General features: G+C 46.1%; 3 protein-coding genes across 3 annotated transcripts; 1 reads left to right on the forward strand and 2 right to left on the reverse strand.

The window, feature by feature from the left end:
* The first annotated feature begins 337 nt into the window (after window positions 1-337).
* EDB91DRAFT_1316166 (uncharacterized protein) lies at window positions 338-1,649 on the forward strand. Its single transcript, XM_041325186.1, has 4 exons — window positions 338-669; window positions 726-766; window positions 979-1,197; window positions 1,250-1,649. Exons 1-4 carry the CDS (start codon window positions 490-492, stop codon window positions 1,383-1,385), a joined length of 576 nt encoding a protein of 191 aa, XP_041171732.1. The 5' UTR covers window positions 338-489; the 3' UTR covers window positions 1,386-1,649.
* A 6,210-nt stretch (window positions 1,650-7,859) lies between these two features.
* Window positions 7,860-9,151, reverse strand: EDB91DRAFT_1164367 (uncharacterized protein). Its single transcript, XM_041319928.1, has 5 exons — window positions 9,064-9,151; window positions 8,837-8,857; window positions 8,614-8,648; window positions 8,450-8,548; window positions 7,860-8,241 (listed from the first exon to the last, which is right to left on the reverse strand). The coding sequence occupies exons 2-5, from the start codon at window positions 8,855-8,857 to the stop codon at window positions 8,151-8,153; spliced, it is 246 nt and encodes an 81-aa protein (XP_041171733.1). The 5' UTR covers window positions 9,064-9,151; the 3' UTR covers window positions 7,860-8,150.
* A 1,147-nt stretch (window positions 9,152-10,298) lies between these two features.
* EDB91DRAFT_1253971 (uncharacterized protein) lies at window positions 10,299-10,673 on the reverse strand (the record flags this gene model as incomplete). The annotated part of the gene is made up of 2 exons (XM_041323730.1): window positions 10,299-10,422; window positions 10,483-10,673. 2 exons carry the CDS (start codon window positions 10,671-10,673, stop codon window positions 10,299-10,301), a joined length of 315 nt encoding a protein of 104 aa, XP_041171734.1.
* Window positions 10,674-12,191: the final 1,518 nt, after the last annotated feature.

Genomic DNA, 12,191 nt, shown 5'->3' on the forward strand with positions numbered 1-12,191 from the left:
AACCCTCAAGTTCTACTACCTAGTAGGTTCTGCCTATGTAGATTCTCGCCCTGCGAGAAGAATGTTCGAGTCCTGCCCACAACGCAATGTTCAGGGTAGAAATGCGAGCCGTCTTCAATGTCCCCACCTCAAAAATATTCTCATTGACAAATCTTGTATAACCCCGCACGCATGATGTCTATGTCTGTCAGTGAATGCAGTGATCTCGGACTCTTACTGACCCTGTCGGAGGCAATGAGGGGCTTTGATAGTTAGTACTAGTCACGTCGCGAACCACGTTACGGTCGGACTGTCCGTATAACCGTGCGTGAACAAAGTTCACAATATCTTAGGAAGATGTGAGGAATGATTCATTGTATTTTCCGTAAGATAGGTTCTTCCTACGTCGCGATGACGTTCTGCCAGAACAGTATTCAGCACATAAAAGCAAGCCATCTTCCTACCGTTCTCTTCAGAATTATCTGATCCCATATCACATCCTTACAAACAATGCCGTTTCTGCTTCGTCCTGACCGTTATTGCTGCTTTGACAGGGCAATATCTGCCAGTCCCGTTGACAATGAGAGTGACCCTGACAGCAGTTATGTTTGTCCCATCTTTTGCAACCATTCAAAGTGCTGCAAAGGAGAAAAATGCGTGTTGTCAAACGCCTGGGCTCAGGGTACGGAAGTGAGTATGAGAAGCTTGCATCCTGGATTAAACCACATGACTCACCGGCGTGGTAGGAAGACTTCTGGGTATGTGTGAAGTCAAACTGGGGGCTACCGTGAGTCGTGTTTCTGCTTTCGCATCGCTGCAGTGTGGTTGATGACATGACGCGTGACTTACTAGTGATTTCTTGCCGAATTGATCAATGTGCTTGCTTCTGAACAAATTTCACTGCCATTCGAGCAATGGATATCTTAAAATAGAGGAAATCTCAAACAAGTACTTGGATACATAGCATATGACTGAAGTGCTCACAACGCAGTTTTGTAGTCTCATTGTAAGCTTGAACCTAGGAGCCCTCGATGACACCATGACTACTCCTCCTGTCATAGGCGCTGTTTACATGGATGCATTTTTGGTCTGCACTGAGCCGCTGGGGTTTATCACGACCCCATTAGATGGTGGAAAATTGTTGTCAAATTGTGAAAGCTCGAGATCTGAAGAAGAACGAAAATTTTGTTCACCCGCCGCCAAAAGATATAAACCCAGGTTCGCAGAGCGCTACATAATCATCCCTCCCTGTCCATTTGTACACATCCAGTGTACTCTCTTCTAGCCCATCCCCGATGCTTGAGAAACGGTCACGATGGGGTCTCCAGAAGAAAATGATCAGCGGAAATGAGCTGAGTTCCAAGGACGCAGATGGAGACGCCAGGAAACTCACGATTCGCCACTAGTACTCCCATATTATCCTCCTCTTTCAAGTTTCCGACCACTACCCCTCCCCAATCCACCCAAAATCGCATCGCTTGTGTCTCTTCTCAGGTGTTTACTCGCAGTAATCGCAGGACCAGGACGCACAAGATTTACAAGGATTTTAGGAGATAATGAAAAGAAAGGTCGTCGTTGAGTGCAACGTTGAAGCAGGTGTTGAGTACGTACAGTCATTTCCGAAAGTCTTGACTCACGTGTTCGAAATGGTTCAAAAATAGTGAAAATGTCGAAAATTCAAATAAATCAGTTTCGAGCTGTATATACGCCTCTGCACGCCGTCAGACACATCATATTGCACAAATTCTCACTCAAACTCACTATGGTCTACCAGAAGATCAGTCCTGACCGAAAAGAACGAGCTCTGTACCTGCTTTTGGAGGAAGGATGGGAGATCGAGCGCATTGCTGCTGCTTTTGGAGTGTCGTCAAGAAGTATAGAGCGGTGGAAGGCAAATTATAATGAAAATGGATGTGTTAACCCTCACAAACCAATCATGGGCCGCCCTCGCTTGCTGGATCAAATCATGAAGGACGAGATCTGCGAGCTGCTGGCTGAAAACCCGTCACTGCTACTTGACGAGATCGGCGAATGGCTCGCCATATATCATGATCAGCCAATATCCACATCAGCTCTCTACCGCAACCTTGGGGACCTTGGACTCACCTACAAACGCTTGAAAAGGATAGCGGCCGAACGCGATGACGATTTCCGAGCTGATTGGTTGCACAACATGACAGCCAACTATACAGCTGAGCAGCTCGTGTTCCTGGACGAGTCAAGCAAAGATGACCGCACCGTACTCCCTAGATATGGTTGGTCTCTCAGTGGACAATACCCCATTGACAGTGTCCGCTTAAACAGGGGCATTCGATACAGTGTGTTGCCAGCTCTCACTATTGACGGCTATCTGACTGTTCGAGTCATTGAGGGATCAATAGATGGGGCAGAGTTCTACAATTTCGTCGTTAATGATGTAGCAAGTGCATTCTTTTCATTGTCTGAAATTTCACTGATCAAATCTGCTGTAGTTGCCCAATATGAACGCATTTCCTGGCCCCAACAGTGTGATTGTCCTTGACAACTGTTCCACTCATAAGAGTGATGCCTTACGAGAAGTTGTTGAGGCATCTAGTTTGCTTAATGCTACTTTGCTTTGCCTGCAAGTGTCTGACACATTCATAGGTTGCTTACTTATTTTTCTACCGCCATACTCTCCGGACTTCAATCCGATCGAGGAGAGCTTCAGTTGCTGTACGTTTGGACATAATTCATTTTATTCAGTCGCTCACTTTCTCTACAGTGAAGAAGTGGCTTCGACAGCATTGGAGAGATCACCAACACAGCGAATTCCCCGAGCAGGAACTTCGTGAAGCTTGCTTCAAGGCTGTAAATGCCGAAAATGCTCGAGGCTGGTATAGACATAGCGGTTATCTGTAGTGTAGGCTGTGGAATAGAGTGAATGATCATATGAATACCATCAACAGACTCTTCATCAGAGTGTTGCGAATGAGAGGCATTCTCCTCGTCGGAGCATTCAGTTACTGTATTAGACATAATCTAATGTTCAAAAGAGTGACAGTTATGCTTTTCTGCTCGACTTTGAAGGAGAGTGGTGCAAGTTTGCTGAATTTTCGATTTATTTGAATTTTCGACATTTTCACTATTTTTGAACCATTTCGAACACGTGAGTCAAGACTTTCGGAAATGACTGTAATGTTTAAGTAACTGCCTGATACGGAGCATGTTCGCAGCAAGTGTACAGCGCACTAATGATCATCCTGGCGTTTGCGAATCACAAATCACTCCATAGTATATTGTTCAGTAAGGACCGTGTTCCTTCGTCTATGATATGTCTAGCTAATAAATTAATCCCCTAAACAGGGGATTATCAAGCTTGTCAGATACTATAGGTGAGGTTATTAAAGGTACGGTCATATCTAGACAATGCGCTGAGACTGATACGCCCACAGCTGTACTGACAGATCTCCATAATTGCGTTCCTTGTTTCAAATGACACAAGTCAAAAACCTGCCTCGAGGATTCTGTGCAACTTCCCTTGACGTTAACAAGGACACCCGTTCCATGCCTGATAACAACAGGGCACAAGCAGCATCCCTATATTCAGCCCTCGATGTTCTGCCCATCAAAGCGTGGACGAAAAACCTGCACTCAAACCTCTATCTCGCATCCCACATCCACACTAACCACCCTTTCCTAAAAAACCAAAACCCTCTGCTCAACATGCTCACCCTTCAACATCCCCGCGTCCTCTACAATGGCATCCGAAAAGACCACGCAATCCCCGGCGGTAGACATCCTTCACAAGTCCAACCAATCCGGATTGTGCACCTTTGTAGTTATCATCATCCGCAACGCTTAAAACCCAGATAAACAGTCTAGTATGGATATCGGCATCACTGGGATCACCCGCGTGTCGTACACGAGAGCGTGCGGGTACGCGCACATTCCGGATGATATCTCACCCGTACTCAGGGATATCTATCCTCAGCTATACATGCAAACCCCTGATAGATCACGAGATGTGACCTCCGCTATGATCGCCGCGCAGTCGAACTTATTGCTTGATATTCACCGGAGAGCGTATCAACCTCCCCTGGGCATAGCACATCTTCAAGTACGCCGGTGTAGGCGGGTTCACGTTCGTGTGCCCCTGGTAGAGTGTTTCGGTTCAGAATGGCTCTGGAGCTCGCGTTGGTGTGGCAGCCCATGCGCAATGCACCTCGTATGCGTCGGGTGCCTGTGGATGGAAATCGGAAGCAGTGGCCGTCCTGGCCGTGTGCTGTGTGACGGGGCACTGTTCAATATAAGGTAAGCGTGTTCGTCGAGATACAGGGAGGGGGCATTTCTCCCTAGATTACGCAGTTGCTGGTGGAACAGTGGCACGTCGTAAATAACGATGGCCACATTGTTTGTCAGGACGTTCGACGTACTGCAGCCAACTCAGGTTCATACGTCACGCCGAAAGGTGATATTGACATATAACAACTTACGATACACAATTCTCTTCCATAGCTCTTAATTATACAGCAGTCCCTCTCGCCATCCAACATAGCCGTACGACTTTTCATCCTAATAAACTACTTACATATCACAACGGCCGTGCTAAACGCTACGCAATTCAACTGAACCAAGTGAGACTTGTCCTGACAGACAGGCCTGCAGGGCTGAACACATCAGCCCGAATCTTAGACTTTAGTTACGTGGGCTGGAGTTCTTGGTTCAGTAACTTGAACTGGCGCACATTGAACATGTCGCCTCGGCCAGTCGGTATGCTCCCTGTGACAAGGAGCAGTAGGCACTTTAAAATAAAGGGGACAATCGGTTGCCAACGATTCACGATCAAAAACAACCTTATGGGGTGGCGGTAATAAGTATGCGTCTCCATCAACTTAGGCTGTGTTGATTTTTATGATGTGTTCATCCGCCGACCTTCAAGTTCTACTACCTAATAGGTTCTGCCTATGTAGATTCTCGCCCTGCGAGAAGAATGTTCGAGTCCTGCCCACAACGCAATGTTCAGGGTAGAAATGCGAGCCGTCTTCAATGTCCCCACCTCAAAAATATTCTCATTGACAAATCTTGTATAACCCCACACGCATGATGTCTATGTCTGTCAGTGAATGCAGTGATCTCGGACTCTTACTGACCCTGTCGGAGGCAATGAGGGGCTTTGATAGTTAGTACTAGTCACGTCGCGAACCACGTTACGGTCGGACTGTCCGTATAACCGTGCGTGAACAAAGTTCACAATATCTTAGGAAGATGTGAGGAATGATTCATTGTATTTTCCGTAAGATAGGTTCTTCCTACGTCGCGATGAAGTTCTGCCAGAACAGTATTCAGCACATAAAAGCAAGCCATCTTCCTACCGTTCTCTTCAGAATTATCTGATCCCATATCACATCCTTACAAACAATGCGTTTCTGCTTCGTCCTGACCGTTATTGCTGCTTTGACAGGGTCAATATCTGCCAGTCCCGTTGACAACGAGAGTGACCCTGACAGCGGTCGTATTTGTCCCGAATTTTGCAACACTGAAACCTGCTGCAAAGGAGAAAAATGCATTTTGTCAGATGCCTGGAGTGATGGTATAGAAGTGAGTATGAGAAGCTTGTATCCTGGATTTAACCACATGATTCACCGGCATGGTAGGAAGACTTCTGGATATGTGCGCAGTCGCACTGGCAGTGAGTCGTGTTTCTGCTTTCGCATCGTTGCAGTGTGGTTGATGACACGACGCGTGACTTACTAGTGATTTCTTGCCTCGGAGTTGATCAATGTGCTTGCTTCTGAACAAATTTCACTGCCATTCGAGCAATGGATATCTTAAAATAGAGGAAATCTCAAACAAGTACTTGGACACATAGCATATGACTGAAGTGCTCACAACGCAGTTTTGTAGTTTCGTTGTAAGCTTGAACTCAGGAGCCCTCGATGACACCATGACTACTCCTCCCGTCATAGGCGCTGTTTACTGGGCTTCATGGATGCATTTTTGGTCTGCACTGAGCCGCTGGGGTTTATCACGACCCCATTAGATGGTGGAAAATCTTTGTCGAATTGCGAAAGCTCGAGATCCGAAGAACGGAATAAATTGCTCACCCGCCGCCAAAGATATAAACCCAGGTTCGCAGAGCGCTACATAATCATCCCTCACTGTCCATTTGTACACATCCAGTGTACTCTCTTCTAGCCCATCCCCGATGCTTGAGAGACGGTCACGATGGGGTCTCCAGAAGAAAATGATCAGCGGAAATGAGCTGAGCTCCAAGGACGCAGATGGAGACGCCAGGAAACTCACGATTCGCCACTAGTACTCCCATATTATTCTCCTCTTTCAAGTTTCCGACCACAACCCCTCCCTAATCTATGCATCCAAAATCGCATCTCTTGTGTCTTTCACGACAACAAGAGTTCTTTCTCTTTTTTGTCGCTTATCGAGGGTAACTTGGGTTCACATCTGGAATACAGTGTATTCAGCGAGATAAAATAATATGCTGGTCGAGCGAGCACAGTAGGGTCGTTCTCTGCGTCGTTAGCGGTGGCTGATTACGAAAGACAGGTATTGTTGCAGGTGCGAACAACATAGCGAACCGGTCGATATCAGCTGATATCAGCTACAACTAGCTGAATCCTTAATACGCGAGGACACCGGTTGAGGACTCGAATGTACGATTGACCTGTGGGACAGCCGTCGTGTGTAGTCATGGTCCAATAAGGGGTTGGGTGGTCATCGTCATATCGTTATGATGGTGTTACCTAACTCCTTCCGCGTCTCTGGGTCTCAATGCGGTTACGGCGCTTGTTAATACTATGACGAGGGGTTTGAGGTGGCTGGCGGCTTCATGGTGAGGCGTGTCGGTTCGGGATGCCCCTCATGAACCTGGAAGTGAGAACATAGTATTGACTGTGTACTTATCGACCTGCAATACTCAACATTCAACATCCTAAGGTAGCGGGACATATGCATCTCCGTCAACGCAGGCTGTGTTTATTTTATGGTTTGTTCATCCGCCGACCCTCAAGTTCTACTAGCTAATAGGTTCTGCCTATATAGATTCTCGCCACGTGAAGTCCTGCCCACAACACAATTTTCAGAGTATAAATGCGAGCCATCTTCAACGCCCCCCACCTCAGAAATATTGTCAACTCTCGTATAAGCTCGCACACACGGTGTACCATGTCTGTCAGTGCATGCAGTGATCTCAAATCAGACTCTTACTGATCCTGTCGGAAGTAATAAGGGGGTTTGGTAGTCAGTACTGGTAGTTCGCGAACCACGTTACGGTCCGACTGTCCTTATAACCGTGCATGAACAAAGTTCACAAGATCTTGGGAAGATATGAGGAAGGATCAATTATATTTTCCATAAGATAGGTTCTTCCTATATCGCCATAAAATTCTGCCATAACAATATCCAGCACATAAAAGCAAGCCATCTTCCTACCGCTCCCTTCAGATTTATCTGATTCCATACCACATCCTTACAAACGATGCGTCTCTACTCCGTCCTCCCGGTTGTTGCTGTTTTGACAGCGTCAATATCTGCCAGTCCCATTGACAGCCGCAGCGACGCTGACACCAGCAACGCTTGTCGCCCCTATTGCAACTGGGATCCCTGCTGCAAGGGAGAAACATGCATCTTGTCAGGCGCTGTGAGTACAGGTGGCGAAGTGAGTACGAGTAGTTCGCGTCCTGGATTTAACCGTGACTCACCGGCTTGGTAGCCAATTTGGATATGTGCGAAAAACTGGTGACTGGCATATCGCGACAGTGAACTACAGTGAGCCATGTTTCTACTTTCGCATCGGTACAGTATGTTGAGAGCACGACGCGTGACTTACTAGTGGTTTCTTGCCGAGTTGATCAATGCGCATGCTTCTGAACAAATTTAACTGCCGCTTGAGCAATGGATATCTTGGAATAGAGTGAATCTCAAACAAGTACTTCAATACATAGCATATGACTGAAATACTTGCAATGCAGTTTTGTAATCTCGTTGTAAGATTGAACCTAGAAGTCCTCATGACAGTGTCAGGTGGGTACGATCATAGACAGCACGCTGCAACTGATACACTCATAACTATACTGGCACTGAAGTGTGACGAATCTCCATAAGTCACCACGTTCCTTGTTTCTGTTTCAAGATACAAATTCCGGTCAGTGGCACCTGCCTCGAGGAATCAGAATGCTGCGTGACCTCCCCTGTCAAGCCCAAGGTCCAAGGAGATCTATCCCATTCCCAATATCATCGGCTGTATATCCACACATCCCAGACCACGAGGTGTAACCGTAACCGCTGCCCATGATGATTTTTGCCCAAAGAAACCTAGTCACAACCTACTGTTCGACGAGGAGCTCCTCGACGACGCCCCCAAAGTGAGGATTCGAAAGAGAATAGCTTCATGGGAGGAGAGGAGGGTCGAAGGAATGTGGACGGATATAGATAGCGCCTTGGAAAAAATGGATCTAGCTGTGAAACCGAGCATGGGGAGAAATGTGAGGACCGAGGAGGTGTGGTAGCTAAGCGGAGACGATGGGGAGGTTCTTCCAAAAAGCGGAATAATAAGAGTCGTGGATATATCGCATGCCTAGTCCCCCCGCTCCTCCATCATGCCTGTTCGTAGCCAGCTATCTCCAGGAGGTACAGGGGAAATTTCAGTATACGAACCAGTGGCAAAAGTAAATCAGAACAACACAGCGCACCTCGCGTTCTGGACATATCACTCCCAGGCTCCTTTTGAGACACCATAGACTTGTTCGTCAGAGGGCGAGGGACCTGTGGTCCTGGATCGATGCGCTCCATATCGTGCAAACCTCCCCAAGACAAAGACAAATAGTGGAGATGCGTTTGAAGCTCAGCGCTCATCCACCAGCTAGGCAGTTCGGGGCACAATCTTCGCTGAAATGCACATCCCCTCGAGAGATCAGAAACCCACACCAACACGACCCGTTCCAAAATCGAGGCCTTCACTAGGCAATCCCGCTTCTAGTCTTTGCGCGGTGCATATATGGAGCATCATCGATAAGTATACGCAAGGAGGTTGATAGTGGAATCTGATATCGTGGGTGGTTACGGTTTGTTGATGCTACGACGAAGGATTGAGGTGCCTGGTAGCTTCTGAAAGATTGTGCGACGAGGAAGCACTGGGTAAACGGCATGTCGGACGTATGTTGTATGTTATGGCGGTGCGGGGGATGCAGGGTGAAAAGCTTGGCCATCGACTTTGCTGTCGGGCGTAGTGTGAATCCTGTCAAATGAGTCCAGATCTTGGTTGACCGTGAGTGCGAGTTCATTCTAGCCATTTGCAGAACACTAGGCCAAAAAAATTTCACTACTACTGTGGCTGAGTAAGCTACGGGTCAGACCCAGTAGGGGGTCACCTGGCGTTTTTCTCGCCAACCACAGCAGCTATTGACTTACTGTTTTCACCATCGCATAGAGCGTAGTCGAAAGGTCACTGTCCCAACATTTTGAGCTGAACTGTCAAGAACTTCTCAAGGTTGGTATGAAACAAGTGCTCAAAGTCACGCCCAAAAGTATGATTCCCACGTATCCTAAGCACTGAGACTTCTGACCTCTACTATGCCCTCCCTTCCTCCTTCACAAAAAACTGTATACCTGAATCAATTCGAACCTTGTCTGACAAGATCCCCACCAAGAATAATTGCATGAGCTTGTGGGGTGGGTTTGCTAGCACTGACTGACCCACTATACTGGTTTTGAGCGAAATTGAGACCCTCTGGCAAAATATTCATGGACATACACAACACTTCTCTAAAATTACAAAAACTCGATATTATGATAGCCATGATCATTTTCTATCGTTCCGCGCAGTCCCTTAAATAAGATAGTCTGAAGTAGTGCTAGAAATCAGAAATCAAGGGTAAGTGACCCATTTCCTATTCAGGCACAGTATCGGTTACGGTCTATTCGTGACGAGCCTCCATTTCGTGAGTCACACTTTTGGGCATGGAAACGTGATGGCTTGTCACATGGTGTAACGGTATGTCACGAAATTCACCACGAAAAAGCGTGACTCACGAAATGACGGTCCATCATGAATAGATTGTAAGGGATAGTACATACACAACGGTATCTTAACTTCTATTCTCCGATCAGATATCAATACATCTTCCGGAGATACTATCATTCCAGGTAATCTGCAACTTTTTCAGCAAATCTTTTGTAGCTCGTCAACCACTTCATTTTATCTTCCACGAATTTAGAGGGTTGTAGATTTGTACCACCTCTATATATAGATCTGATTTTTGCTCATTTTTAGGATGTTGTGGTGTGGTGTCGGATGAAAGCTGAGAAAATTCAGGGTCTGACTGCTAATCTGCAAAATATGGTCACATCATGTCACGCCTCAGCGCAGCACCGGCACCCTCAACTTTGACTCTCCACAGCTCTCGATCTGTTGGCATTGAGTTGTCGAACTTGAAGAAGTTGAAGTGGTGTGAAGCTCTGAAAATACTGAACACAGCAATATATTATTATTAAGTATTGTGATTCATGTAGTTATTGTGATTGTACTGGTGATATGGTCCTGAATAGAGCTGACAGCCTGCAACATCATATATCTGTGCCTCACCACCAACTCGAACATCTGCTCTACCAGCCAGCGCAAAGTGAGGAATATGTGAAGGCTGAAGCTGAGGTGCGGAATGGTGCATGGCATAATATGGGGGTGCATACTTGGGTGGGGGAAGATCCATGCGCAACATTGAGGGTTGACTTGGAGGGATAGGCTGTGGTTGATAGCCACCAAATGGTTCATGCATTGAATTTTGATAAATCATGTCTTGCTTCGGCTTTCTTCTGACAGATGGTACACCTGTGGTTTGGTGCCATTGTAACAAAGATGCAAGAATGATGCAAGAGGAGATGACACAACACAACATAATGCAAGACTTGGTGTGGAGAGTGCAGATGCCGTGCACTAGTGGAGTGTGCTGTAGAGGAGATTAAATTTCTTACACTCTCTCCTATCTGCTGTCACATTTTCATATATGTCATCAATTCTTCCTCTATAGCATCTTAAAACAACAGGATGACCTTTATTGAAATTGTGTTCTGGAATCCTGACGAGGTGATTGTTATGCTCCAGGTATAACTTTGTGAATATATCTGTAGGATCTATGGGATCTGGATGATTTATGCTCCTGCATGGTTACAAATTATCACTATTTCATCTCTCGCAGCTGCAACACTCAAGAAATTTTCATTCTACTTGGACAATACATCATCTATAAGTAGTCTACATATGCCTGAATTCTCTTGAAGTGAGTTGATGTTATGACCAACGTCCCTTAACCTAACTAGTAGGTGTCTGGAGATCGGACCACACCACAGGACTCGTCTGAGAGAGGATAAAACAGGGATAGTATTGAGAGGGAACGTCTAGGCCTACGATGACGTAAGAACGAAGAGGTTAAGTCTAAGGAGTACTACTGACTACGACCTAAACTATATACTACTCTTCTAGGCGGAGATAACTGAGTATGAAAGGTAATGATATTCTATATAAGATCATAACATTGCGCCTAGGGTATAGGGCGTCTTATCAACCAATCAACTACAAGGAAGGAGAAAGGGTTCATAGGGGTTTCGGTAATTAAGCAGGGTTCTCAGGGTACTGCTTCTATTCAGGGTGAACGGAGATTAATGGAGTGAGAGAGTTCTGTGACAAGAAGTCTCGAGCGGTGATTAAGGATCTCGATAAGAGATAGGATCTGGAGATGTATCGTATACGATCGGATCTAGGGGTTCTCCAGGGTCTTCGGTAATGAGCATGCTTCTCTATGAGTGGCGCTTCTGTGATAGGGTTTCAGTGTTCAGCTGTGACTGTGCAACAGGTTCTAATGTAAGGGGTTCGGTGAATGACAGAGGTAACTCTTAACATGTCATGTGTGGGAAGTGAAGGTCTGCCATGTGAAGAGGTGATGACCTTGAGAGACGGCTCGTAAGGGACTCTCGGTTGTGGTTCGATCATAGAGGCGTGTAGATGCTTATGATGTAGCTGGTTGCCTAATCGTAGGACTTCTAAGGATGTGATGACTTCGAATGTCTAGGGTTACGGATATAGATGGATGACGTCAACTTAGTATAGATGTGATGTAAAGATAGTGATCGTTAATCGGTTATCCATCTTATCTTATCAGGGATCTATCTAATCTAATCTTATCAGATAAGGTGACTTAGGGTTCAATAATCGAAATTTAGATGCAGTTGGTAACATTCAT

This window comes from Suillus paluster (assembly GCF_016628075.1).
Source record: "Suillus paluster strain FC165 chromosome Unknown EDB91scaffold_96, whole genome shotgun sequence".
NCBI lineage: Eukaryota > Fungi > Basidiomycota > Agaricomycetes > Boletales > Suillaceae > Suillus > Suillus paluster.

Excerpts from the sequence above, each read along its gene's own strand:
- EDB91DRAFT_1316166 (XM_041325186.1), top strand. The coding sequence starts at position 490 with ATGCCGTTTCTGCTTCGTCCTGACCGTTATTGCTGCTTTGACAGGGCA. Across the intron at positions 670-725 it reads CCTGGGCTCAGGGTACGGAA|GAAGACTTCTGGGTATGTGT; the intron begins GTGAGTATGAGA and ends CCGGCGTGGTAG. Across the intron at positions 1,198-1,249 it reads GCCAAAAGATATAAACCCAG|TGTACTCTCTTCTAGCCCAT; the intron begins GTTCGCAGAGCG and ends GTACACATCCAG.
- EDB91DRAFT_1164367 (XM_041319928.1), bottom strand. The coding sequence starts at position 8,857 with ATGTGCATTTCAGCGAAGATT. Across the intron at positions 8,549-8,613 it reads CTGATTTACTTTTGCCACTG|GAGCGGGGGGACTAGGCATG; the intron begins GTTCGTATACTG and ends GGCATGATGGAG. Across the intron at positions 8,242-8,449 it reads TTAGCTACCACACCTCCTCG|CGGTTACGGTTACACCTCGT; the intron begins GTCCTCACATTT and ends CATCATGGGCAG.